This window comes from Triplophysa rosa, linkage group LG5 (assembly GCF_024868665.1).
Source record: "Triplophysa rosa linkage group LG5, Trosa_1v2, whole genome shotgun sequence".
Taxonomy (NCBI): Eukaryota; Metazoa; Chordata; class Actinopteri; order Cypriniformes; family Nemacheilidae; genus Triplophysa; species Triplophysa rosa.
In genome coordinates, this window is record NC_079894.1 from 934569 (window position 1) to 962372 (window position 27804).

The following is a 27804-nucleotide window of genomic DNA, read 5'->3' on the forward strand; positions in this document are numbered from 1 at the left end:
CACTCACACCTGTCAAATTAATTCAAATGATTTCTACATGATTTTAAGAGGTAAAAAGTTGGTTACTTTCTACCCTAAACAATGCCAAAAGTAGCATTTTTTGCCTTACTGTTTTAAACGTTTAAAATCACTAAACACTTGTAAACCTGTTTACTACATATGCTGCTAAGATTCAAAAAACCTGACACAAATTGTAAACTGTTCACATTTAAACACCACATATTTGCTTGAATGTGCAGCTGTGGCCGTTTATTCAAAGACGTTGGCTGACGCAAAGAATTGTGGGTTATCTCTAGCAACGAAGGATACTCCTCACGTGTCCTCCAAATTCTGGTGAAAGTAGGTCGCATTAGAAGGGTGTATACGGAGTGTCCTACCTGCTTTTATGAAACGAGAAGTAGCAGGCTTCAAATGAGACCTCCGGAGGACGCAGCCTTCCGAAACGAGACACAGCTAATGTCATTCAAAAGAGCACGTTGTTATGAAGTCTCTGAAAGAAAAGAGAAAAGCTGATAAATGTGTTCAAATAACAGGTGGAAGTCTTTGTTATCAAGTCATTTGATCATCAGTTGTAAGTTATTTATGATTTATAAGGCCGCCGTGCGGTTGCTGGTTGCTGATCTGGGCCGCTTTTCCGGAAACCTTCTTATCGCTACGTCGTTCTTAAGTTAGACCTTAAGCTGCACTTTATCGTACAGTTCTTAGTTAAGTATACCTTCTGTAAGTCATACGTTCGGAAGGTTGGTCTGGAGCGCTCTTATCTATACAGTACCTTATCACTGTTGACAGCTCACTCCGCTAGTGGCCACTGTGAAAAGAGTCTTATTTAAAACAAAGTAAAAAATGGCATATGGTCTTCATAATAAATCCTCGTTTTACCTTTTTGACTGGTAAAATAAACATTTGGATAATTATAAAGTTAAAATTTAAAGTTTGAACCAAAGCAAAAATATAACTAAACAAAATTGGTCCAAAGTTGAAATAATTGTTTTAAGTTGATCCAAAGTTTGCAAATGTTTCGTTTCTTTCAGTGTAGTTTCGTCATGTTTTCATAGCCTACATTAGTCGTGTGTCGTCACCCTTGCATGCCTGCCTGAGCACTGCAAGACACGCGTGGACATGGATTTCTGTGCGAAAGTAGGCTACGGCACGAGTTTGTGTTTTAGAACCGGTTAAAATGCGTGACTGCTTCGTGAATTACACTAGGTTACTACGTTGCATATAGATCCGTTTTTTTGCCGCTATTATCATTATCATTGTTCTCTGAAAAGTTGAACTCGTTGTGGCGCCAACGCACCAAAAAAATGTGTGTGCCACTCCCTATTTGCGCGTGCCTGCCACGTGTCTACATTTAAAATAACGAACTTGATTGCGCAAAAGACGCGAAATGTGAATCGCCCCTAAGTGTCTTTAAACTGCACAACAGAACAGCATATCATATGAATATAAAAACTCATTAGAGGACTGCAGGATTAAAACAAAAATCATTGTTGTTGATTATATATTGTCATTGATATCATAACCATGATGATTTTTGTTACTATGTCAAATACATAAAAAACTTTGGCAAGTAAAATCAACTGACAACAAATAGCCAGCAAGCTTTTGGATTTTGAACCACGGTCAAATTAACCACAGTATTTATTTTTGAACATTTTTAAAGTGCAGTTGTTTGTGATTGTGCCACTCCAGCAACAACGTATAAAAAGCAATGTAAGTAGAGGAGGAGGGTGCTGTAGAGGATCTCAGAGGAAAGGCAACATATCCGGAACCCAGCTGTGTGTCTATGAAGTCTAATGCCTCCATGTTGGCTCCCCCTCAATTCAGCGATGGAATAAAGACTCCTGACCCCAGGTAAACCAGGAAACTGCCTAACTTGCAGCAAAGTCCTTTCAGGGAGCCATGTTTGCATTGCCCCCGGGTTCACAGCGTCATCAAGCTACCCCATTGTTGTTGTTTTGATCGTGCGGATTTTACAAACTGTAGCTTTAAGATGACGAATTATACATGAAGTATGAAGACATGAAGTACCGCCCTACTTTTTTTGGTATATTTCAGAAGCCGTTTCACTCGGATGTACGTCACAATATAGAAAAGAAGACGATCACAACTTCCATTTCATGATGACTTTAAGCTAAAAGACTTGTGGACTTTTCATGCAAAGACTGTTGTAGCCATAGCATCGGTCAGGCCACATTGTTTGCGAGAATTCAATTACTGCAAAGCTACCCCTTATAATGCTTGACATTTGTGAAAAAGGCATTGTGCCAAAAGGTTATAATGAGTTTATGTGTGTTGTATTTTAGATGTCTTAAAGGCATCCTGATTGTGTCATGATTTATCATGACTGCAGATATTTTCTGCTTATATCAGTCATGAAATGGTTGCATTGAGCTGTCAAAGGGCTTGCATAAACCGACAGTATTAAAGCTGTCGGAAATCATATAAAAATCACAGAAATAAAATGTCAGGTGGGATAAAGCTCTAGGGAATCATGTTGGCTTCTTAACCAGTAAAAAAATAAACTTGTGGCTGTGGTCAGGGGCGGACTGACCAGTAGGACATTCTGGCAAAGTCCAGAACGGCCGTCCCACCGACGGCCTATGGCCGTGACCAGGGGTGGCCCGGCCATCTGAAGTATCGGCACTTTTCGGATGCTTGGGCTGGACAGACGGACGTTATTATTGCGAATGCACGCAAGGCGAAGGCATTACCGAGACGGACACGTATACATGTAACGCCATGACACGTTACATACAACCCACCCCCCGTCGAAAGAAATGGTGGAGGGCCGATGTGGGCCGAAAACTCCAGGGCCGTTTTTGCTTCCTAGTCCGCCCCTGGCTGTGGTTATATCATTCATATTGGTTACAGTGTCTTCACTTTGTTTAAGAGCATGTATGAAGACTTATAAAGTCTCCACGCTCAATGCACCAACTTACAGTCAGTACCTTGAATATCACCTTGAAATGTAATTGTTAAAACAAATGATTGAATCCTTCATGCAAGTTGGTGAGAAGAAGTTATGATTGTAAAGTGCTTTGAATGTAAAATGCGCTATATACAGTAAATGCTTCATTCATTCTTTCCATACTGTAAAATAAAAATCCTGTAAAACAACGGATAAAGTACTGGCAGAAAATGACCAGTACATTTTCCTTTATTTTGCGGACATTTCCGTTAATGCTAAAATGCAATTTACTGCAGTGAAAAATGTAAAATACAGGTAAAACATTTGTAAAAGTGAATATTAATACAGTATATTGTGCCCTATTTTTACTGATTTTTTTAGGGTGCAGTTCTATTTTACATGACAGTGTAGTTTGGCCCGGACAAGCTGGTGTTCTAAGCAGGAATCAAGTTTTTGTCCAAGCCTGGCCAGTTACAAAGTGCCCAAAACTACTGTTAAACAAGCCATCAGAGAACAAGTTTAGGCTGGATAATCTGTCATTGGAGCAGGGTGCTTAATTCACCTGCCTCTGTTTGGGCCAAAGCACCGTGGGTGTGTTTAATAGCATAACACGTTCGTTTGGGCGGGACGATAAAGTTCCTACGGCTTTCAACATCAATACTTGTACAGTGAGATGAGCTGCTCTCTGTGTTAACATGAGCAAGAGTGTTTCCAGACGCAGGGCTGCGTCGGTGCCGGACTCAGACACCAGCGACAAATCAACAGTGGCCTTGAAGAAAGAGATCGGACTGTTTAGTGCGTGCGGTATTATTGTGGGTAAGTCTAAAAACAAAATATTTCCTTTAGGCATTCGGATAAAAACTTTTCCTCTCCGATTCTTCTTTACGCAGGGTACAAGGATGTGTTTTGTATACATGATGCAATGCATATACTTTGAGGTCAACTCAACAGAAGAATACTTTTAAATGATGCACACAAGTTTGTGTGTCCTCAATCTGAACATAAGATGACACGATTAGTGATATTTCGACTGGAAGCCATAACAGACAAGAAATATACTTTCTTTACACTGTCTATTTTTATTCCATGCTTTCCACGTGTACGGTTGAAGTCTGCACTTCACCATTGTATTAACTACTTTATGCAATATTGGTAAATTACTTAAACTATTATGAATATACCCATATCTTCTGTTTCTGGATCACTGCTTTAATCTCTTAGGTTCGCACACATAAGTGAGAGTTTGTTACAAATTTCTTTCAAACGTCCCTTTTTCATTCCACAACAGGTGTTTACAATAAACATTCATGACATTTCACCCGACTGGTTTTAAAACGTCCCAAATATTTTGTATATGGGATGCACACCCACACAGACATTATAAGTACAGTATATACAAATCTAAAGTAAATTTAAATAAAACAAGATCGAACAGTCATGTGCTTTTGTTTTCCCAGGTAACATCATTGGTTCTGGGATCTTCGTAAGTCCGAAGGGTGTTTTGGAAAATTCTGGTTCAGTGGGTCTGGCTCTCATATTGTGGTTTCTTACTGGTCTCATCACTGCCATCAGTGCTCTGTGCTATGCCGAACTGGGAGTCACAATCCCAAAATCTGGGGGTGACTATTCCTATGTAAAGTACGTCTTTGGAGGGCTTGCTGGGTAAGATTTTTTTGTGCCATACTGTATTGTTTTTGTGTACAGTATGTGGAAGGACGGTAAATGTGTCACATGTGTTGTTTTTTTAAATGCTGTAGGTTTCTAAGGCTGTGGGTTGCCTTGTTGGTGATCTATCCGACTAACCAGGCCGTGATTTCTCTTACCTTCGCCACTTATGCACTGCAGCCTCTCTTTCCATCCTGCTTTCCTCCAGAGAAAGCCTTGGGTCTGCTCGCCGCAGTCTGTTTGTGTGAGTAACTGCTCAATATCACTTTATTAAGGCTTTACGGTGATAACCTTTAAGGTGGAACATGATCTGAGAGTCTAAAAGTACACTATTGGTATTTGTCCATTGACAAAACGTGTAGTTTAGAACATTCTGAAACAGACCTGTCTGGGCTATTTTATGATTCATGAAAACTAGGATAAAAGTCATCTATGTAATGTGATGGAGCTTTAAAAGGGTTGATGAGAAGACTTTTAGGTGAAATATTCTTCCATGGCGATAGTTGATATGGAAAATGTGCACAGATTTGCATTAGCTATTTTCTCATGAACAAAGAACAAAGATTCCCATGTTGCCGCATTTTAACACTGTAATTTGAAAAGCGGTAAAAATGTTACATTACAGAAATAAACCGCAAATTTACAAGTTTGGTGTAAAATAACGCGAAAAACAAGTAATTTTACTTGACAATTTTTTTTTCTGGCACCCCAGCTCTCAGAATATTATCTGGGTTTTTAACGCATATTTTCTATATACAGTAGTTAACGGAAATTTTAATATAATTTTAATATCCTCAAAAGCTGATGCGTGACCTCAGGTAACACTTCAAACCAGTATGGTGGCTTTTCATACCCTTAAGCAATGGGCTTTGCCATAATTTTTCATCTTTAATTATAGGTTGTGAACAAAAACATGATAGCTTTGTGACTCAAGTTTGCAGGAGTTTTTCTCAAGCATAAACTGGAGCTGTATGTATTGTGGAAATTGTTTCCATGGGCTTAAAACAATGTTGTATACGGTAACTTTGATAAATCTCTCTTTTTAATCTAAATATATTATTGTCATGCCTTATATTCAGATGAATGCATCATATTCAAATTACTTGGGTAACACTTTGAATATTTTGAATAGTTCATAATATCTGGTAATACTTTACTTTGATTTTCCCCCAAAAGACATTCGACTGACTGAATGTAACTTTGCAGCTACATTTTAACTTATTCTCCTAACTAACCCTTCCGTATAACCAATATTAAAGGTGTCATGAACTGGGCTTGTTTATTGTTTCATACTGTTGTATGAGGTCTACTTATGACGTTCGTGTGGTTTTTACATTCAAAAACATCAAAATCAATAAGTAATAGGCTATTTTATACCCGGGTTTTTCAGGCCGACTCGACAAACGCTCGGTTTTAATGGGCGTGCCGCATTGAAGACATGGAAGTAAAGCCCACTGCTATGATTGGATAGCAGTTTGCGTAGTAAACTTAGTTGGAGCCTTCTGTGAATTTGGTTAGAGACGTAATGTTAGGTTACACATTAGCCCTATTCGCACGGGATTAGTATTATCCGGACCTCGTGTGATTTAGAAATGACCTCCCCACATCTGTATTTCATGTGGCACATTCGCACCGGATAAGTGAAGCCCGTGATTTTACTCAAATTTACTGACTTATTTCCCGGATGTGATGGCAAGGCTTTGCGTATAGTTTGTATAGCCTATAGTTGTATGGTGTTTAATGATATCCGTACCTGTCAGCATTTGAGACTCGTGATCGCGAACCGGACAGAAGATCACCGCGATCGCAGGTCTCAAATGTTATGAGACTTCCATGATAAATAAACAAATGGGAGACTCCCGGTAATTTATGGATATGACCCAGCACCCGAAATAATACCAAAACACTTCAAACAGCCTCCATTATTCACAAACGCTGGATAAAACCCTGAAAAATGATATATGAGCCCGCCAAATCACATAGAGCACTTTTCCACCATCGTTCCACCGAATCGTTCCCGTTGCTTAATTGTTCCACTCTGTGCCGATCCATGCCAGCCGGTACGTAAATGGTTTCATTTTCCACCGCAGAGCTGATAACGGAAATTTTTAGAACGTAAACACAAACGCATCACGTGCTGCGTTGGTTATAGAACCGTGCTGAAACTTCCGAGCCGAGAACAGTTTGTAATCGTGTCGTGGCGAACCAGGCTCACGTGGAAACATAACTGTAACCGTTTCAGACTGTGCTTAGAACGATTCGGCGCGGCGGTGGAAAAGCGCTCAGAGATGCCCATTCGCACGGGACTAATATTATCACAGGACCTCGGTGTTCGTCAAAATATGGTATAGGTAATTTGTGGGGGAATTTTTACTTTACAAATTACAGACATGGCCGATTCACACGGGATTAAGATGACAGACAACCTCTGCAAGTATTACAAATGACTAGAGGTCCCCAGGTTATACAAATCCCTTGCGAATAGGGCTCAGGGCATATCAAGCGATCTCTAACAAAGCAATAGTGACGCATAGTACAAATATGTTTTACTCACATAAGATTGCTGCGCCATTCCTATCGGATCCAATATTGATGGCACAGCACTGTTTTTTCAATACAAGACGCCGCTGGTTTGCTGAACGCAGGGTTCTTGATGGGGTGTAGGAGGGTGTGAAAGTATGCCGGTGCAGATCCAGTGATAGTACTGTAGGCAAGCATTAGTGACTTGAATCTGATACGGGCTTCAACCGGTAGCCAGTGGAGAGAGATGAAGAGGGCCGTCACATGAGCCTTATTGGGCTGTTTGGAAGACGAGGCGTGCTTCTGCGTTCTGAACCAGCTGGAGTGGTTTGATAGCCTTTGCAGGAAGACCAGCAAGGAGAGCATCGCAGTAGTCCAACCTTGAGATGACCAGGGCCTGGACAAGGAGTTGTGCCACATGCTCAGTGAGATAGGGTCTAACCTTTCTAATGTTGAATAAGGCATATCGGCATGACCGCGTTGTCTTTGAAAAATACAGCGAAGTCCTCCGCAGTCAGAGATGAAGTGGGCAGGGGAGGAGGGGGGCAAAGAAGAGAGTTAAATGTCTTGAAAAGCTGCCGAGTGTTAGGTGCATTGTTCACCTTGGTGGTATAATTTTAGTCTCATCACAAATCCATCGTCGACCCGTGCCTTGTTCACAAAGGAATCCGCGGTGAAATGAAGTGAACAAACGCTCAATGTTTTACCCACGTGAGCTGGAACGTCTTTAAAAATAAACTTCAACCACGCATTACTAATCCGGAATCCGAAGGAAGGTTATGCAGCGACTGTGTTCTTCCACAACCAGGCACTGCACAATATTTTGCGATCTTTAACGGCATGTTTATTGCTTGCTCGCTCTATCTGGTTCCGCGTGTTACTTCAGTACTGTCATGCGCGAACAAGTGGGCGGGGCTAGAGAAGTAGTCGTTGATATTCTTTCTGTGGAGGTGGTGTTCAACCTATAGATAGGTGCATTCCAGGACCTGGCATTCGCTGGGCCTGGTGTCAATAACAGATGTGATTTCAGTAACAAGGGCATTTTCAGTTCTGACACTTACAGGATGTTCGCTTGAATACGACTCCCTCTTATATAACAAAAGCTCGGGTTAAAATTGATGTCTTAATTCATGACTCCTTTAAACCTAGCAGTCTACTAATACTCAAAGTACATGTAGTTCAAAAGAAATGAGAGTTAATGTATTTGCAAAGTTACTTAGAGCTAGTAGAATGTCTAAAGAATGTCTAAAACCATTAGGCTACTTGTAATCTTAAAATTATGTTAAAAATATGCTTCTTTTTTGCTGTTTAATCAACAGGATCAAAATCTATAACATACAAAACATGGTAAAAATGGAGTATTTGTCTGAATGTTTGTTATGACTAACACACATTATTCTCTTCCCTAAAGTGCTGTTAACCTGTATTAACTGTCTCAGTGTTCGCTGGGCAACACTTGTACAGGATGTGTTTACCTCAGGCAAACTTCTTGCTCTCATTCTCATCATCATTATGGGCATCGTGCAGATCTGCAAAGGTAATTCTCAGTGTTTTAATCATGTTGTGCATAATCTGAAATATTTCCCAAACAAAATATATAGACGGTTTCATCTTAAAGGGATACTTCACCCAAAAAGGATAATTGTGTCATCATTTCCTCACCTTCGAGTTGTTCCAAATCTGTATAAATGTCTTTGTTCTGATGAACACAGAGAAAGATATTTGGCAGAATGCGTATAACCAAACAGATTTTGCCCCCCATTGACTCCCATAGTAGGAAAAAATACAATGGTAGTCAAAAGACTTCATTTTTGGGTGAAGTATCCCTTTAACAACATAAACAAACATTACTGCGCATGCGCACTTTTGTGACTCCAACTGAACTTCCGGTACACGTTCACAATCAATAGAGTGCCTGTAGATTATTTCTGATAACAATCAAAAGAAACCGATTAGAACTGTTACTGGGCTAAACTTGTCTCTCCAATATTTTGAATTTAGACTGCGATACCAAACTCAACCGCTAGATGTCAGTGTTTTTTGGTTCTGACTGCTCTTCCCTCTAAAAAGTGCTGGGTTGTTTTTGACCCATGCTGGGTAAATATGGGACAGAACACCCTGCTGGGTTAAAATGACCCAGTTGCTGGGTTGTCTTCACCCAACCATGAGAGGAAATAACCCAGAAGCTGGGTTGAAATAACTGTCCAATTCTGTCCAATATTTACCCAGCATGGGTCAAAAACAACCCAGCACTTTACAGAGTGTTGGGAATTAAAAATATAATGCCTTTTTAGTTACAAATCTATAGGCAGAGTTAGTAATATACCAAATTGTGGCATATGAGTGAGCCACACAAATCTGTAATTGTTCTTATTAAATGTTTATTTGATAAATTAATATGTTTGATATATATACTGTAATATAGTCTAGTCTATGTTTTATTTGAAACAAAATTATTATTCATATTATTATTTTACATGAGTCACACATGTACATTATGTACACCGATGAGCCGCAGTTTACCCCCTGCCTAATGTCATGTTGATCCTCCTCATGCAGACAAAACAGCTCTGATGAGACATGTGATATATTCAGTCACAACCACTTGTTTGTGACTGCAGGTCATTTTTATTGGTTGGAACCTGCCCATGCATTTGACCCTCTGGAGCCGTATGAAGTGGGTCGCATCGCACTCGCTGTCCTCCAAGGCTCCTTTGCTTATTCAGGCTGGAACTTTCTGAACTATGTAACAGAAGAGCTTATTGACCCCTACAGGTATACTGACATTTATTAAAAAAGTGTGATTATCCATTGTTTTTAGTGTTATTCTTTGTATATTTGCATTTGCATTGTCTGCATGTTTTCGTTGAATTTAACTCTCAATGGCTCCACACGCTTGTATGCCAAATTTTGCTTTTTGGTTTTGCTTTTTATTTCTCCCAAAGATTTTAATATTTGAAATCTTGCCATTTTTGACAAAGGGGATACTTAGTTGAATTAATGACGGTACTGATAGGTAAATTCAATCAATGCTTTTACTCTCACTTTATCAGGAACCTGCCTCGTGCCATCTTCATCTCGATCCCTCTGGTCACTTTCATCTATGTTTTTGTAAATATCGCATACATTACAGCTATGAGCCCTCAGGAGCTGTTGGCCTCTAATGCCGTTGCTGTGGTGAGTTCATCCGGCCTTGCGCTGCCTATATTATTAAGTTCTATTCATCAGTATTCATCAGTAGATCATGCCAGTCAACTTACCCATCTGCTATTATTGCTAAATCTCTACTCACCTGTGTAAACTGAATCCGTTGTTGGCACATACTGTTGTCTTTTTTGACTGTGTTCTCTCTTAATCTCATTTAGACATTTGGTGAGAAGTTGCTTGGGGTGATGTCATGGCTCATGCCCATTTCTGTGGCTCTGTCCACCTTCGGGGGGGTTAATGGTGCCCTTTTCACCTCATCTAGGTCAGTCCTAAAGATGTGTCATATTTTTTCTCATTCACTTTTTTAGTTTAAATTGCACTCTTGAGTTTAAAGCGGACGTAACACACGTGGTCAATCTCATATTAATCTTGAGTACATATAGAGTAGTATTGCATACTTCATATCTTCGAAGAGTCTTTAGTTTGATCACATTTATAAAAGACAGATACAGCTGTATTATAATTTCCGATGACAGACGACCTCCTGCACACTTGCGGGGTGGAATGGGCAGAACTAAAGCACGTACGCACCCATTGCCAACACAACAGGCACATGACTTCGTTTCCCTTACCGTGTGCGGTTCATGTCCGGCATCTTTTAGCACTGGGACGGCTCCATCTATCAGTTTCAAACCATCTCCAAATCCAGCGTTATATCCACCATTTATATAGCATTCATCACCCAAATGCAGTGAGCAAACAAACACAACTGAACTTTGCAAGCGCAGAAGTCTCTCTCTCTTGCTGTGGGCATGCTCTTTCATCTCACTGTGGCGGGTTGACACGTGGGCCTGCTTTTCCAGAAGAATTGTCTAATAAGGGACTATGAAAAGTTGTTACGAAACAGATTTTCATGTTCGAAAATACTTTCCAAAACCTATACGAACGCTGGGGGAGTGTATCGAACGAACGCTGGGGGAGTGTATCGTTGGACGTCATACGTCTTTTCATTGTAAAGAAGTCAGAATGCATGAAACACTGTGGCACTCCACCTTTAACAGATTTTTTGTATGAGCCCAACATTATGTGTGAATCTGTGGCGATCGGTGCCTCCTCTTCAGGGGAAGCAGGAATTCAAAATACGTGTTCAGCGCTTCACGTGATCCTATGTGTATGGAAAACCAGGAGGGTCAAAAGTGCACAAATTTTAACACGTCAACAACGCGTCGAGAACGTGTTGTTTGCATGTCAAAATACGTGCCTGCTGCAGATGCGTCGAAAGGGTTTATGATAAAAGAGACGCTCGCGTTCAGAAGACACTGCGTTAACACTTAACTCTGATTACACATGAGACTAAGCGAGTATCTAGCAAACGCGAGCGTCTCTTTTATTAAAAACCCTTTCGACGTGTCTGCAGAAGGCACGTATTTATACATGACGCGACACACACATGACGGGCTAAATACATGTTTTGCCGAGCTTCAAATTACTGCTTCCCCTGAAGAGGAGTCACGGATCGCCACTGGTGTGAATTGACATTTGTGTCTCCCTCAGGTTGTTCTTTGCTGGTGCAAGAGAAGGTCATCTTCCTAGTCTGCTGGCAATGATTCATATGAACCGATGCACTCCCATACCAGCTCTAATCTTCACTGTGAGCCCTTGCTTTTCTTAAAGACCCCATACAATTTAAACGAATTATTATTATTTGCGTTAAGTCTGTGTCATCTATACATAAACATACTCCTCAAACCTTTAGCAGCTAAACTTACATATTTTTAATAATTAGACCACAAATTTTGCTGACTTATATTTCAGTAGATAGATTTCTGTCTAAATCAATGCTCTCTTGAATGAAAATATCGATCCTCCTAAAAACACCTAAAAAGCACAAAATGTAATTCTTAAACTTGTTAAAGTCCCCACGAAACGGAAGTCCAGATTTTTACTTCCGTATTTTCGAGTGAAATGGAATTTCGAATGAGGAAAAATAGTGGGCGTGGCTTGCATTTTTTCACTACCATTTGATTGGATGTATAAAAACATCCGTTGCATTTTGAAATGGAACTGCAGCAGACTGACAGTTGATGGGGAGGAGTTAACGGATGCTCCGCCCAAGCCGTCACTTGAGATGGATGGTCACTAGAGGGCGGAAGTGCATTTTCAGATTTTATCTAAAGATTATTAGAGCACATGAATTTTAAAAAGAGAATGACCCACATTGATAAGCTATTTATAATAAAGGCTATAATATTTCATGAAAAAATAGAAATTGTAATTTTTAATTTCACTGAGATTTTAAGGTCACAATACAATAAGAAAACGTACATATTGTGCCTTTAGGACTAAAATAAGTGCACTCATCAATTTTTCTTCACTGTTAATTTTCTTAAATGCAATGGGATGAAATATGTTTGTTTTCTAATCACATGTTTGTGTACTTGTTTATTTACAGTGTATAGCAACTCTGCTGATGTTGTGCACTACTGACATATACACTCTTATCAACTATGTTGGCTTCATTAACTACTTGTTTTATGGAGTTACTGTGGCTGGGCAGATTGTGCTTCGCATTAAAGAGCCAGATATGCATCGTCCAATAAAGGTAAGGCTAAATGAAGTGCATTTAGTTTGATTTCATGTATACATATTGTAGATTTTCTTTTGCCATTTGTACTGAAAGGAACAGCTTTACTTCCGCAGGTGAGCTTGGTGTGGCCTGCAATTTACCTGGTCTTCTGGGTGCTACTGATGATCGTCTCTGTGTACTCTGAACCTTTGGTGTGCTGTATCGGTCTGGTCATCATGCTGTCAGGTGTCCCTGTGTATTTTGTTGGTGTCTATTGGGAAAACAAGCCCAAGTGCTTCAGTTCTTTTGTTGGTATGTTAGTCCTAATTTTTATTGAAATAAAATAAGAATAAAAAATGTAGTTACCTTTACACAAAGAAAATATATTTTCCTTTATTAACTGTTATTATATTAAATCATTTAATATATATTTGAAAATACTGTATATCGAGCAATATATTGGTGATATATATGCACTTGGTTCCAATGTGTAGAAATCTAATATATTGCGTATTTTTGTTTGGAAAAGGTTCATTTTAGATTGTTGTTACATTTACATTTAGACGTAACAGATTTGTTGAATGATGTCTAAAATGGCCATTGCTGATGTCTATCCACGTAGATAAAATGTCACGTTTGGGACAGAAGTTGTGCATGGTGGTCTATCCTGCCGAGGATGAGGGCAAGAAAAGTGATGGTGAAGAAAAGGAGTCTTCCACATAGAAGAAATTTGACATCTATCACGTATGGCTATCCACTCAGCTGTAAGCGTCATAATTTTGACAAAGTGTTAAAATGCAAAACAGACACTCAAACAGCAGGAAGATGAATGTAATAATGATACCAATTCTGATTCATCATGACTAATGTTATACATAGCCTAATTAAATTTCATTGGTGTAATGCTGCCACCCATTGGTAAGATTATTAAACGCACTGTATTGTATTTGTATTACAAAAATGAATTTGTATGTATTTATTGCACATTATTTTGTTTTTATCTTGATACGTCTCTTGATGGTTGTGTTTCCTAAATGTGTTTCTTGAAGACAAATGCTTGTGATTGAGGTATTTTTGTTTGGTGTTTAACTTATCTCCATACTTAAAAGGTTTTAAAAATAAACTTGGACCTATGCGACCAAAAAATAAAACAATGAAGAATCTGTCTTACTTGGGTGGTGTTCACCAATCATTGAAAAGTGTAAAACATCAATTGAATAGGTCTAAGTGCTCACACCCTGCATTTATGTGCCCGGGACAACAAGCACTGAATTCAGTTACACTGGTTTGCCTTGTTGAAAGTGTGGGAATAGTGAAGATTATAAACCAGCAACCTATGTTGACTAGAAAAGTTATTTTTTATCTCAGCCCACAGTCCTTTTAATGTTAATGGAAAAAACAAGGTATCTTTAACTTTTGCCTGTTTATCCACATGTCTGTTTGAAACATAAAATTGTAAAAGTTGAAGACAAATGATGTCAATCTGACCCGTATGGGGTCAGCTAGTAATAGAGGTAAGCTAGGGAGACAGTTTTGAACACAGTTTTGATCTTTTTTAATACACTTTAATGTACTTGCTCAAAAACTCTTTTGTTTATTTTTAATTAAAAAAAGTTACAGATTGCAGGTTTAAATTTAGGTTCAAAAGTTCACGATTAAAATCAACCAATGAGATTGCAGGAGCTGGTGTAATGTCTTCTGGGGAAAAAACACACAAATACACCAGTTACAGTACAATGTTTTCCATGATACTGTACATTATACAATAAGCTGCCATTACACAGAGTTCGCGTTGTTTAAAAATGACTTTATATAACCACAGTCATGCTCATTGTTTAGAAATAAAAGTAATGCATGCAACAGTATCACACACTTAGTTTTAGGCAAATTAACAAATAATGAATGTCAGCCACGCACCTATGGTAGGTAGAAAAGCAAAGTCGTTTTACATTTGGGAACGCATTAACGTCACTACAGGGTGCGCGGTCCCTTTAAATACACACAAGCGCATTCCCACAGCGGCTCGACGGCAATGAATGGCACACCCGGATGGCGGAAGTTGCGCTCTACGATGAGTCTTACATACACATTTGTACATGCTGTCGAAGCTTAAAGTTATTCGCACAATACAACATCTTGTCCGGTTGACAGGAGTTAGATCGTGAGGATAATCGGTTGAGGAGCGGATGAATTAGAGACTGGACAGCGGGCAGACATCAAAGGTAAGACGACGAGCTCGACATCAGGAGCAGTAACGTTAACGGGTTGTCAACACTGCGGAGGTTTACGTTACAAACTTAACGTTAGCCACCGACAAGTATCTCGTGATCAGACCAGTTTAATTTCCGTCACCACTGTGCGTTCTAGCGCGCGATGAGAACGACGCGCTACACGATCGAGCCTTTAGATATTTGCGTCGACATTTTGTTAGCATTTAATAAATCGCATCCTCTTGTATACACGCACAACCAGCGCGTTTGTTAGATAGTTCCGTGAAACTGCCTGCGTGACAACACGGGGTGTGCCGTAAATAATATATGAAGATGGAGGTATTAGATGTTCAAACGACAATTTGACGTGGAATGGTTAGATGAAACAGTCCAGCAGAGACCGAAGGCCGTGAGGTCATCATGGGAATTGGGAAGATCCGAGCAGGTGTATCATACACACCTTCATCACAGAGAAAACGAAGCTGACAGGCCTCAAGGCTCATACATTCCTACGTTTTAAAGGGGTGATGTGACACGGCTAAAAGGAGTGTCGTTTATTTTCGATGTGATGCAATGTGTATACACGATTTAAGGTTCAAAAACGCTGTATTTTCCACACACCGTGCATGTTTGTATCTCCTCTTTGCTCCGCCTCTCTGAAACGCGCGGATTTTTAACAAAGCTCATCGCTCTGAAACGCGAGGTGTGCTATGATTGGCCAGTTAACCAGTGCGTAGTGATTGGTCAAATACTGCAAGCGTGTGACGCATGTAACGCCTCATACCATATTTGGAACATCAGGTTCCTCTTCAATTGTACTGACAGGTACGCCCACCTTACTTGCGTATACATTTGGGCGGTCTTAGTCAAATCACACCACAAACTGACGTAGATTTGTGGGGGTGTGGCTACACGAGGTGTTTCAGGCAGGTCTGGGTGAGCATTCGCTTTTAGATAGAATGCATCTTTTGTTCCGACACTTTAATTTCTGCAATTTTACGTGTCTAATACATGCATGGGCAACTTATAACACACCAAAGACACAGAAAAACACGTATTCGCGCCATATGACCCCTTTAAATCTACTCTTACAAAAAATAACCACGGTTAAACTATAGTAACTAAATTACTATAATATTGTGCAATTCCAGCGTTATGGATGTGACATTTTCAGTCAAAACCTGAAAAAAATTATTCTATTCTACTGTTTATATTTAACAAACTTCACCACTGTTAAGAGTCTAGACGTCAGAAAAATTTCAGTCTATACACATAACCTTTCTATTATTAAAAAGGTAAATAAACATGCATTGTGAACTTGACAAAAAAGGACACACATTTTGGAGAGATGACATACTTTCGAGGATTTAGTGAATTAAAATGTACAAACCATCAAATGGAGATGGCCCTAATACAAGAGACCAAACACACGGTTATGTAAGGAGATGTTGTGATGAATACTTAAAGGGACAGTTCACCCTAAAATAAAAATTATGTCAATTTTTCCTCACCTTCGAGTTGTTCCAAATCTGTATAAATTTCTTTGTTCTGATGAACGCAGAGAAAAATATTTGGAAGAATGCTTGTAACCAAACAGTTCTTGGACCCTATCGACTACCATAGTAGGGAAATTACGTTTTTTTTAGATTTAGATTTTTTAGATTTAGATTCAATTTTATTGTCATTGCACATGTACAAGGCAACGAAATGTGACCTCTGCATTTTACCCATCCAGAGAGTAGTGAACACACGTACCCCCGGAGCAGCATTTTTGTACTGTTGAACACAAAAGAAGATATTTTGAAGAATGTAGGCAAGCAAACTTTTGACTACCGTTGTCATTTTCCCTACTATGGTAGTCGATGGGGTGCAAGAACTGTTTGGTTACAAGCATTCTTCCAAATATCTTTCTCTGTGTTCATCAGAACAAAGACATTTATACACATTTGGAACAACTAGAGAGTGAGTCAATGACAGAATTGTCATTTTTGGGTGAACTGTTCCTTTAAACTCTTCTGCCACATAAAGTGAAACAAAAAATGATCAAGGGCACTGATTGTGTGTAAACGTTTCCATATCCCAAGAAACACGAATACATTTTCCTCTCTAAACCCTTCTGACGCATGTGTTTCTTCATCTCTGATTACAGATACAGTCATGAGTCCATCAGCGCGTTTGCAGGAAATGATTCGGGTCATCCGCAGTGCTCGCACCCAGGGCGAGGAGCGGGGCATCATCCAGCGAGAGTGTGCGGACATCCGGGCGCAGTTTCGACAGGGCGACAATGGGGTGCGCTCGCACAGCCTGGCGAAACTGCTCTATGTGCACATGCTGGGCTATCCTGCACACTTTGGCCAGGTAACTGAGCGCACGTGGATTATGTTATTTTATCTGTTGTGATGTATCAAGAGCGATGACTTTAACGTTGGCTCATGCAGATGGAGTGCGTCCGTTTAATTGCCAGCCCCAGATACAACGAGAAGCGGATTGGTTACCTGGGAGCCATGATGCTTCTGGATGAGAAACAGGATGCTAGCCTTCTTATTACAAACTCCATCAAAAAGTAAATACCGGACACTATGGACATATTCAACGTATCATGAATATTCATATTTGCATTTAGAAAGTAGGGATGTAACGATTCACTCAGCTCACGATGCGATGCGAGTCACGATTCTGATCTCACGATGCGATTTATTCACGATTTACTCACGATTTATTTTTACAAAATGAGTTGAAACAAATTAGAAATGAACAACTTCCCTTGCATTATTTCTTAAATGCTTCTCGTTTCTTTCTATAATAAAATAATGTTTTATTTCAAATAACAAAACTAAACTGCAATTTTATAACAAATTAATAATAGAAAAAGTCTCTTTAATATAAACAAACTAATACTGTCTGAGCTTTTCTTGGATTTTTTTGCATTTAAGAAATATCAGCATGTCCACGTTTAGATTTGCAGTGAAAATAGCGGCCCCTGCTGTTCAAAAAATGTATTGCGAATTCAGTTCACACCTCAACCGATTTGAATCGTCACTCATTATAACCGATTTTCAACCGGCTCACGGTGAATCGTTACATCCCTATTAGAAAGCGGTGCGGAGATGTCCAAAGTTGTACATCACTTTTGGCCACCGCGGTGTATGCACTTATTAAACAGTCGCGTTTTTGTGTCTCAGAATGCCAATATTTTTTATTAAATTTTATTGAATTGTTCTGTGTTAGTGACCTGTCTCACAGCAGTCAGTATGTTCAGTCTCTGGCTCTGTGCACTCTGGGATGTATGGGTTCAGCTGAGATGTGTCGAGATCTGGCACCGGAGATCGAGCGGCTTCTCAGGGCCTCGAATTCTTACATCAAGAAAAAGGTCAGCTCACGACATGGCACGTCAAAAAACAACTCTAACTCTTCACTCCTGTAAGAAATCGTTCATTGCGTAACATGTTGATGTTGTTGTTCAGGCCACCCTGTGTGCCGTTCACATAATAAGAAAAGTCCCTGAGCTTGGAGAGCTTTTCACACCGTCAGCGAGGTCTCTGTTATCAGAGAAGAACCATGGTTAGTTTCTTTTCTGGTTTTGTATTTGTGACCGTGTTTATTGTAAAATGTCTGGTTGTGTTCGCAGGTGTTTTGCACGGTGCTGTGGTTCTAATAACTCAACTGTGCGAGAGGAATCCTGATACTCTGGCGCAGTTTCGCAAGGTTAGTGAAGGCCTCAAACCTTGTTTTTCGACTACTAACCATTCTAGAGAATATGAATGTGTTTGCGATTCGCCACCAGGCGGTTCCTGAGCTGGTTCAGATTATGAGAAGTCTTGTGACGTCCAGCTATTCTCCAGAGCACAACATAGCTGGTATCAGCGACCCGTTTCTTCAGGTGTGTCGGTCGCGGCCGAGCTCAGTGACATTTCATGTTTTGGCTGCAACGTGCAGCTAATACACACATTCTCACGTTAGCAAATGTATACGCATGTTTCTGTGTCTGAAATGTATCGGTTAGAAAGAAAGACAACTATCAAAACTATCGTTTTTACCCTCAGGTGCGTATTCTTCGGTTGCTGAGGATTCTGGGTCACAATAATGACTCTGCTAGTGAGGCCATGAATGACCTGCTGGCACAGGTAAACACCATCTAATGCACACAGAATGTATTTTGTGTTTGACTTTTGAAGGGTATATTGTGTGATATTGTGTATATTTAAAGCTGGATTCTGTCACTTTTGATGCACAGGTGGCCACAAACACAGACAGCAGTAAGACTGCGGGCAGTGCTGTGCTGTACGAAACTGTTCTCACTATCATGGACATCAACTCTGAGAGTGGCTTGAGGGTCGGTCATCATTTCATACTTCATATAGTTTTAATAAAGAAACATCAATGTACTCATAGTTGTATATGTTTTTCTTTTAGGTCCTAGCTGTAAACATTCTGGGGAGGTTTCTTCTTAACAACGACAGGAATATTCGGTATGTTGTGCATGTATATTTTTTATATTTCTCTCTGTCAAAATATTGGGTCTGGTTAACTTAAAGGGGTCATATGGCGCAAATACGTGTTTTTCTGTGTCTTTGGTTTGTTATAAGTTGCCCATTCATGTATTAGACACGTAAAATTGCATTTCCCTCACACGCTTGCAGTATTCGACCAATCACTGCGCACTGGTTAACTGGCCAATCATAGCACACCTCGCTTTTCAGAGCCATGAGCTTTGTCAAAAATCTGCGCGTTTCAGAGAGGCGGAGCAAAGAGGAGATACAAACTTGCACGGTGTGTGAAAAATACAGCGTTTTTAAACCTTAAATCGTGTTTACACATTGCATCACATCGAAAACAAACCATAATATTTGTTTCAGCTGTGTCATATGACCCCTTTAAACCAAATCTAAAGCGGTTCTGTTTCATGATCACAATATTTTGCTGAATCTTTGGTTTTGATACCAGCGCAGTGTGACCTGATGGCAGGTTGATTTCTTTTAGCGTTCGGGTTGGCCAATCAGAATGAGTTGTGCACAGACAGTCAGGATTAGCTGGTTCTTCTTGTTGTTTTTGGTTTTGTCTTTCATTTGAAATGCTGATTTCAGATTGGTCATCGCATGCAGATCTTTTACAAAACAAGAATACGGCATATAAACCACTGCAAATAAACATTTACATGTAGTCATTTCGCAGACGCTTTTATCCGAAGCGACTTACAGAGAGGTCAGGGAGCAATAAAGCGATATGTCATACAGGAGCAATAATACAATAGGTGCTAATACAAAGTTACTAGTTTCAACAAAAGCCAGAACAAAACCTGTTGAGAGAAACCAGCTATAGAGCATTATACATGTAGACGTAACATCACTGGTCTAAAAGCATTTTCAGCTTCAGTTTGACATAACACTACACGAGCATTAGAACAAACTACAACGACAATTTTACGATTTTATTATAATAATAATAATATTTATAAAAATATTGAATATGTACAGTGAGGGAAATAAGTATTTGATCCCCTGCTGATTTTGTAAGTTTGCCTACTTACAAACAAATGAAGGGTCTATAATTTTTATGGTGGGTTTATTTTAACTGATAGACACAGAATATTTAAAAAAATCAGGGGAAAAAAATGTTATATAAAGGTTATAAATTGATTTGCATTTCAGTCAGTGAAATAAGTATTTGATCCCCTACCAACTAGCAAGAATTCTGGCTCCACAGATTGGTTATGTGCCTATATGGACCACAGATTAGTCCTGTCACTTTAAGAAAGTACTCCTAAATCAGCTTGTTATGTATATAAAAGATGCCTGCCAACAGAATCTGTATCTTCCAGTTCAACCTCTCCAACACCATGGTCCAGACCAAATAGGATTTAAAGGATGTCAGCGACAAGATTGGAGACCTGCACAAACCTTGAATAGGCTACAGACAGAAGCTTGGTGAGAAGGAGACAACTGTTGGTGTGATTATTTGGAAATAGAAGATATACAAAATAACTATCAAATGCCCTTGTTCTGGAGCTCCCTGCAATATTTCCCCAATGGGGTAAAGATGATCATGAGAAATGTTAAAGATCAGCCCAGAACTACACGGAAGAAGCCTGTTAATGATTTCAAGACAGTTGGGAACACAGTTAGCAAGCAAAACATTGGTAACACATTGGTAACACGCTATGCCACAGTAGACTGAAATCCTGAAGCACCCGCAAGGTCCTCCTGCCCAAGAAGGCCCGCCTGGCTCGTCTTAAGTTTGACAAAGAACATCAAAATGATTCAGAAAAGGCTTTGGCGAAAGTGCTGGCACTGCTGTGAGACCAAAATGGACTCCTGTGTTTGGAGGGAGAGAAATGCTGACTATGAGCCCAAGAACATCATGTCTACAGAGAAGCACAGTGTTGGAAACATTCTGCTTTAGGGCTTTTTCTCTGCTACAGGTATACAGGATGACTTCACCGCATTGAGGGGCTGAGGGACGGGCCCATGTACCGTAAAATCTTGGACGAGAACCTCCTCCCCTTAACTAGGTCACTGAAGATGGGTCGTGGATGAGCCTTTAACATGACAAAGACGCAAAACATATTGCCAAGACAACCAAATAGTGGCTTAAGGAGAAGCACATTAAATGTCCTAGCCAGTCTCTAGACCCTAGTCCTATAGAACCTCTGTGAAGGAGGCTAAAACTCCAATTTGCTGAGCGACAGCCAAGAAACCTTAAAGATTGACAGAGGAGTGGACTGAATGTATCCGGACACATGTGCAAACCTGGTGACCAACTATCAGAAATGTCTGACCTCTGTGCTTGCCAACAAGGGTTTCTCCACAAAGTACAAAGTTATGTTTTGCTTGGGGATCAAATACTTATTTCACTGACTGAAATGCAAATCAATTTATAACCTTTATATAACATTTTTTTCCCCTGGTTTTTTTTCATATTCTGTGTCTATCAGTTAAAATAAACCCACCATAAAAATTATAGACCCTTCATTTGTTTGTAAGTAGGCAAACTTACAAAATCAGCAGGGGATCAAATACTTATTTCCCTCACTGTATATATATATATATATATATATATATATATATACAGTATATATGTATATGTATATAAACGAACAGGAAGTGCTTCTGGACCAGTGCTTCTGTTTTGGGAACATGGTCTATAGACAAAAAGGGGAAATATTTGTTTGAATATCCTGTCCAGTTTGCTTTGTGTTGAACACATTGGGTTGAACTCGCTTGTTCTGTCCCGTCTCATATTTACAACAGCTATATATCAATGACGTCGCTCCAGAAGATAGTACAGACAGACCACAATGCAGTGCAGCGGCACAGAGGAACCATTGTGGACTGTCTGAAAGATCAAGACACTTCTGTGAAACGGTACCTGGACATTTCAAACAAAAATGACAGACGTACATAAGCGTATGAAGGATGTGGTTATAAATGTCATTTGTTCTGCTCTTTGTCTTCAGTCGAGCTTTGGACCTGTCACTCGCTCTCGTGTCGGCTGTGAACATTCGCTCAATGATGAAGGAGCTCCTCGTTTTTCTTTCAAGCTGTCCACCTGAGCTTCGATCTCAGACTGCCTCCGGCATCTTCAACGCTGCTGAAAGGTATCATCAGTCCAGCTGACTTTATATGTACCAGTTTCATCTATTAAATGTTCACGTGTGTGTGGATTCCCTGTCAGTGCACAGTACAAAACTGAGGCTTGTCGTCTGTGTATTCATGTATCTGGAAAGTCACGGGGGCTAAACGACGGTTTGTCTCTCTCTGTGTTTGGGTCAGGTACGCACCTTCTAAGCGCTGGCACATTGACACCATCATGCACGTGCTCACCACGGTAAATAGCCACGCTACACAACTGAACCAGCTGTATACCTCATTAACTACCAGTTTTTTCTCGAATAACTAATGCTGTCTAATCGTTAAACATGTAGTTGTCGTGTTTTTGATGTAGTTGCTAGTTAAAGGAAGGAAAAAGTGTCACCCTCATGCCATATCAGATGTGTATGACCTACTTTCTTCAGGTTTTTAACATTCATCAAAAAATGTACATACACTCACCTAAAGGATTATTAGGAACACCTGTTCAATTTCTCATTAATGCAATTATCTAATCAACCAATCACATGGCAGTTGCTTCAATGCATTTAGGGGTGTGCTCCTGGTCAAGACAATCTCCTGAACTCCAAACTGAATGTCAGAATGGGAAAGAAAGGTGATTTAAGCAATTTTGAGCGTGGCATGGTTGTTGGTGCCAGACGGGCCGGTCTGAGTATTTCACAATCTGCTCAGTTACTGGGATTTTCACGCACAACCATTTCTAGGGTTTACAAAGAATGGTGTGAAAAGGGAAAAACATCCAGTATGCGGCAGTCCTGTGGGCGAAAATGCCTTGTTGATGCTAGAGGTCAGAGGAGAATGGGCCGACTGATTCAAGCTGATAGAAGAGCAACTTTGACTGAAATAACCACTCGTTACAACCGAGGTATGCAGCAAAGCATTTGTGAAGCCACAACACGCACAACCTTGAGGCAGATGGGCTACAACAGCAGAAGACCCCACCGGGTACCACTCATCTCCACTACAAATAGGAAAAAGAGGCTACAATTTGCACGAGCTCACCAAAATTGGACAGTTGAAGACTGGAAAAATGTTGCCTGGTCTGATGAGTCTCGATTTCTGTTGAGACATTCAAATGGTAGAGTCAGAATTTGGCGTAAACAGAATGAGAACATGGATCCATCATGCCTTGTTACCACTGTGCAGGCTGGTGGTGGTGGTGTAATGGTGTGGGGGATGTTTTCTTGGCACACTTTAGGCCCCTTAGTGCCAATTGGGCATCGTTTAAATGCCACGGCCTACCTGAGCATTGTTTCTGACCATGTCCATCCCTTTATGACCACCATGTACCCATCCTCTAATGGCTACTTCCAGCAGGATAATGCACCATGTCACAAAGCTCGAATCATTTCAAATTGGTTTCTTGAACATGACAATGAGTTCACTGTACTAGAATGGCCCCCACAGTCACCAGATCTCAACCCGATAGAACATCTTTGGGATGTGGTGGAACGGGAGCTTCGTGCCCTGGATGTGCATCCCACAAATCTCCATCAACTGCAAGATGCTATCCTATCAATATGGGCCAACATTTCTAAAGAATGCTTTCAGCACCTTGTTGAATCAATGCCACGTAGAATTAAGGCAGTTCTGAAGGCGAAAGGGGGTCAAACACCGTATTAGTATGGTGTTCCTAATAATCCTTTAGGTGAGTGTATATATAGGTTCCATACGCATACATCCATCCATCATAAAAACAAATGAACAAGTTAGGACCTATATATGTTTGTAAAGTGATTTTTATACCAAACTTCAATTTGGTTGAAGAAAAGAGGACATACTCGCATGGGATGGCATAAGGGCGAGTAAATTCTGAAAGATGATTTCATTTTTTGCCGAATCAATGATTGCCTAAAGCAGTGGTTCTCAAACGTTTCCGTTGTGCGGCCCCCTTTGTGTAGAGTGCATCGCTTTGCGGCCCCCCTTATAAAAACGAATTATCTTAAACTTATCATTTTAATTAAACCAAAAACTAATTCTGTTGTACAATCCTGGGACATCAATACTTTTGGTTGGTTGTCTTATTTTTCTGATGTTTGATTATATAAAATGTATGATAAATGTCTATATTTCATATAATGCCACAAAATCTGGCCCCCCTGGATCCATCTTGGGGCCTCCCAGGGGTCCACGGCCCCCAGTTTGAGAACCACTGGCCTTAAAGCGTGTGAAGTTTGAAATGCAGTACTCGCTCTCTCAGGCAGGGGGCGACGTAAGAGATGAGACCGTGCCCAACCTTATCCAACTCATCACAGCGACTTCAGAGCTCCACTGTTACACTGTCCACAAGCTCTACAGAGCACTATTAAAAGATATTTCACAAGTAAGAATACATTTCTCTGTTTATGTGTCTTAAAAATATCACGTATTCCACACTATCAGGGCTTGTAAACCCCGGATGCTTTCGTGCACGTGTTTCAAACTCCAGACTCTCCAGTGTCTTTCGTGAGCAAAGAGTCGTTGACTCTTTGTGTTTTATCTGCTGGTTTGTGAGTGCTTGTGTGTAATACACAGTTTGTATGTGTGCAGCAGTCTTTGGTCCAGGTAGCGTGTTGGTGCATTGGAGAATATGGAGACCTGCTGCTCAAGGGCGAGTGTGATGAGATTGAACCCGTGGAGGTACCGACATGATGGCAGTTCAGCCATAGACTTGGTGTATATGAATGAAGTATTGTTAATATCTGATACCCTCCCTGTACCGTGGTACTGTCGTGGAATGTTTTTGTTAGGCCTAAAGACTAAATTCAATTGGTGTTCACGGATCTGTCGCTAGGTTACGGAGGACGACGTCTTGGATGCCTTGGAAACGGTTCTACAGTCTCACATGTCGTCGCCGGCAACCAGAGGCTTCGCTCTCACTGCTACAATGAAGCTGAGCACTCGCATCACAGACAATGTCGAGTGAGAAAACCTCCCTGTCTTTATACTTCGTATCTTGTGTAGACTTGCATGTGCATTTATTCTGTGCTTTTTTACTTGATTTATTTTCCCCCGCATCAGTCGAATCAGAAGTATCGTGAGTATCTACGGCAGCTGTATCGACCTTGAACTCCAACAAAGGGCGGTGGAGTACAATGCGCTCTTTAAGAAATATGACCACATGAGGTGCGCCACATTATTCTTAATCCGTAATGTCGTTTTTATGTTACGGTTGACGGATGTTGTCAAGTTTCTTGGTTTCCTCGCAGAGCTGCGGTGTTGGAGAGAATGCCAGTCATGGATAAAAACTCACCAGGTCACACCAACGGAGACATAGGAGAACTTATTAAAGAGTCGGACACATCCAAACCCAAACCAGCCGAGATGGGATTTCCCTCGGAATCAGCAAGTCAGGTAATTGTAAAATAGCATTCAGACACTAGACCTTCAAGGATTCTTTTCCCAAGTTTTCTATTCTACTTTGTCAAAGGTGTGTGATCTGTTGGATCTTTTGGGTGGACCTGACACGCCCGGCCCGGCCCCTGCTAGCACTGCGCCAACAACTACCTCTAGTGCCGGAGATCTTCTGGACCTTCTGGGAGGACTGGAGCCTACGCCAGGTGAGAAGGCTGACCACTAAGCTGTGTTGTCAACTATTGTTTTTATTTGAATTATAACTTTGTGTCGGTGTGTGTGTTTTATATGTGTAGTGGTTCCCAATTTGATTGTGTATGAGAAGAACGGATTGACTCTGAAGCTACAATGTGACAGACAGACAGAAACCGACGTCACGGTCACTCTCGTTGGCTCTAACTCCTCTCTGAATGACATCACCAACTTTACTCTGCAAGCTGCAGTACCTAAGGTCTGTACGTGCTTACGTAAATACCTTAAAGGGGTCATATGGCGCGATTCTATTTAAAAGCGAATGCTCACCCAGACCTGCCCGAAACGCCTCGTGTAACCACACCCCCACAAATCTGATGTTCCAAATATGGTAAGAGGCGTTACAGTTCCGTCACACGCTTGCAGTATTCCACCAATCACTACGCACTGGTGAACTGGCCAATCATAGCACACCTCGCTTTTCAGAGCGGTGAGCTTTGTAAAACATCCGCGTGTTTCAGAGAGGCGGGGCAAAGAGGAGATACAAACATGCACGCTATGAGGAAAATACAGCGTTTTTGAACATTAAATCATGTATACACATTACGTTACATCTAAAACATACGATAATATTCGTTTCAGCCGTGTCATATGACCCCTTTAATTCATCTACAAAACGGCTTCTCCTTTTATTTTTTTATTTAAAATCATTTTTTGCCCTCAGAGTGTTCAGCTTCAAATGAAAGCTCCAAGTGACAATGTGATTCCAGCACAAGGTCTTGGTCAAGTCACACAGACTGTTTTACTCAACAATCCTAACAAGGCAAGTCAATAAAGCTTTAAAGAGATAGTTTACCCAAAAATAAAAATCCTGTCCTTTATTGACCCGCATGTTGAACCTGTAGATAACTCTTTCTCATGGGCACCATGTACATGTATTTTTATTTCTACAGGTGAGCCTAAAGATGCGAGTCCGAGTGTCTTATTCTCATCAGGGCACATTGTGTCAGGACACAGTACAGATTGACTCCTTCCCGAGCGACGTCTTGAACTGTCAGCCATCATTCAGCCCCTTGTGAAAAACCTGCATAGATCCAGCTCGATGGACTTATGTGTGACATCTCTCCCACTAAGAGGAAATCTGCACAATCTGACAGCTGTCTGTCAACCTCTATATTCTATCTTTCGGCGGTGTGACAGTCAACATCATTTCCAAGAAGCTGCTGGGAAATGTGAAGTGAATATCGTCCCAGCACAGATTTTCTACAACAGATGTTTATGAAGTGTTATCTTGGCTTGAACTGTGTGGTCGGTGCAACGCAAGAGTAAACCCTCAAACTAATGTACACCATCTTCAAATAAGCTCTTTTATGTCAAACCCTAAATGATCTACCGACACTCGAGTTTCAGATGAACAGCTCATCTGGTTTTGGCTGATATAACCAGCTTTATGTCTGTGCAGGCAGATATACTTCATGTGAACCTTCATAACTGGTTAGTCCACCCCTGGAAATGTATAACATAAGATTTGAAGTCATTTGAGCTCCAGTTGCCTTACAGTTATAATCACCTTATCATTCTTGAGCCTTCCTCTCTCAGGATATTCCTGCAGATCTGTTGTACGGTTTTACTGGCACAGAATGTAGACACATG

At 40.5% G+C, this 27804-nt stretch overlaps 2 protein-coding genes across 2 annotated transcripts; both read left to right on the top strand.

Moving 5' to 3' along the window:
- The first annotated feature begins 3593 nt into the window (after window positions 1-3593).
- slc7a8b (solute carrier family 7 member 8b) lies at window positions 3594-13965 on the top strand. The gene is made up of 11 exons (XM_057333672.1): window positions 3594-3727; window positions 4369-4573; window positions 4669-4820; window positions 8508-8633; window positions 9718-9871; window positions 10150-10273; window positions 10462-10565; window positions 11798-11894; window positions 12696-12845; window positions 12944-13121; window positions 13432-13965. The coding sequence occupies exons 1-11, from the start codon at window positions 3607-3609 to the stop codon at window positions 13530-13532; spliced, it is 1512 nt and encodes a 503-aa protein (XP_057189655.1). The 5' UTR covers window positions 3594-3606; the 3' UTR covers window positions 13533-13965.
- An 842-nt stretch (window positions 13966-14807) lies between these two features.
- ap1g2 (adaptor related protein complex 1 subunit gamma 2) lies at window positions 14808-27269 on the top strand. Its single transcript, XM_057333631.1, is given in 22 exon segments — window positions 14808-15031; window positions 17169-17377; window positions 17458-17582; window positions 18248-18389; window positions 18484-18580; window positions 18648-18724; window positions 18804-18899; window positions 19063-19143; window positions 19254-19352; window positions 19433-19488; window positions 22267-22380; window positions 22473-22613; window positions 22789-22843; window positions 24827-24949; window positions 25156-25245; window positions 25400-25527; window positions 25627-25731; window positions 25815-25959; window positions 26036-26165; window positions 26256-26410; window positions 26876-26974; window positions 27105-27269. Coding segments are annotated over 21 exon segments (2424 nt in total). The 5' UTR covers window positions 14808-15031; window positions 17169-17176.
- Window positions 27270-27804: the final 535 nt, after the last annotated feature.

Excerpts from the sequence above, each read along its gene's own strand:
- slc7a8b (XM_057333672.1), top strand. The coding sequence starts at position 3,607 with ATGAGCAAGAGTGTTTCCAGACGCAGGGCTGCGTCGGTGCCGGACTCA. Across the intron at positions 10,274-10,461 it reads CCTCTAATGCCGTTGCTGTG|ACATTTGGTGAGAAGTTGCT; the intron begins GTGAGTTCATCC and ends AATCTCATTTAG. Across the intron at positions 12,846-12,943 it reads ATATGCATCGTCCAATAAAG|GTGAGCTTGGTGTGGCCTGC; the intron begins GTAAGGCTAAAT and ends TTACTTCCGCAG.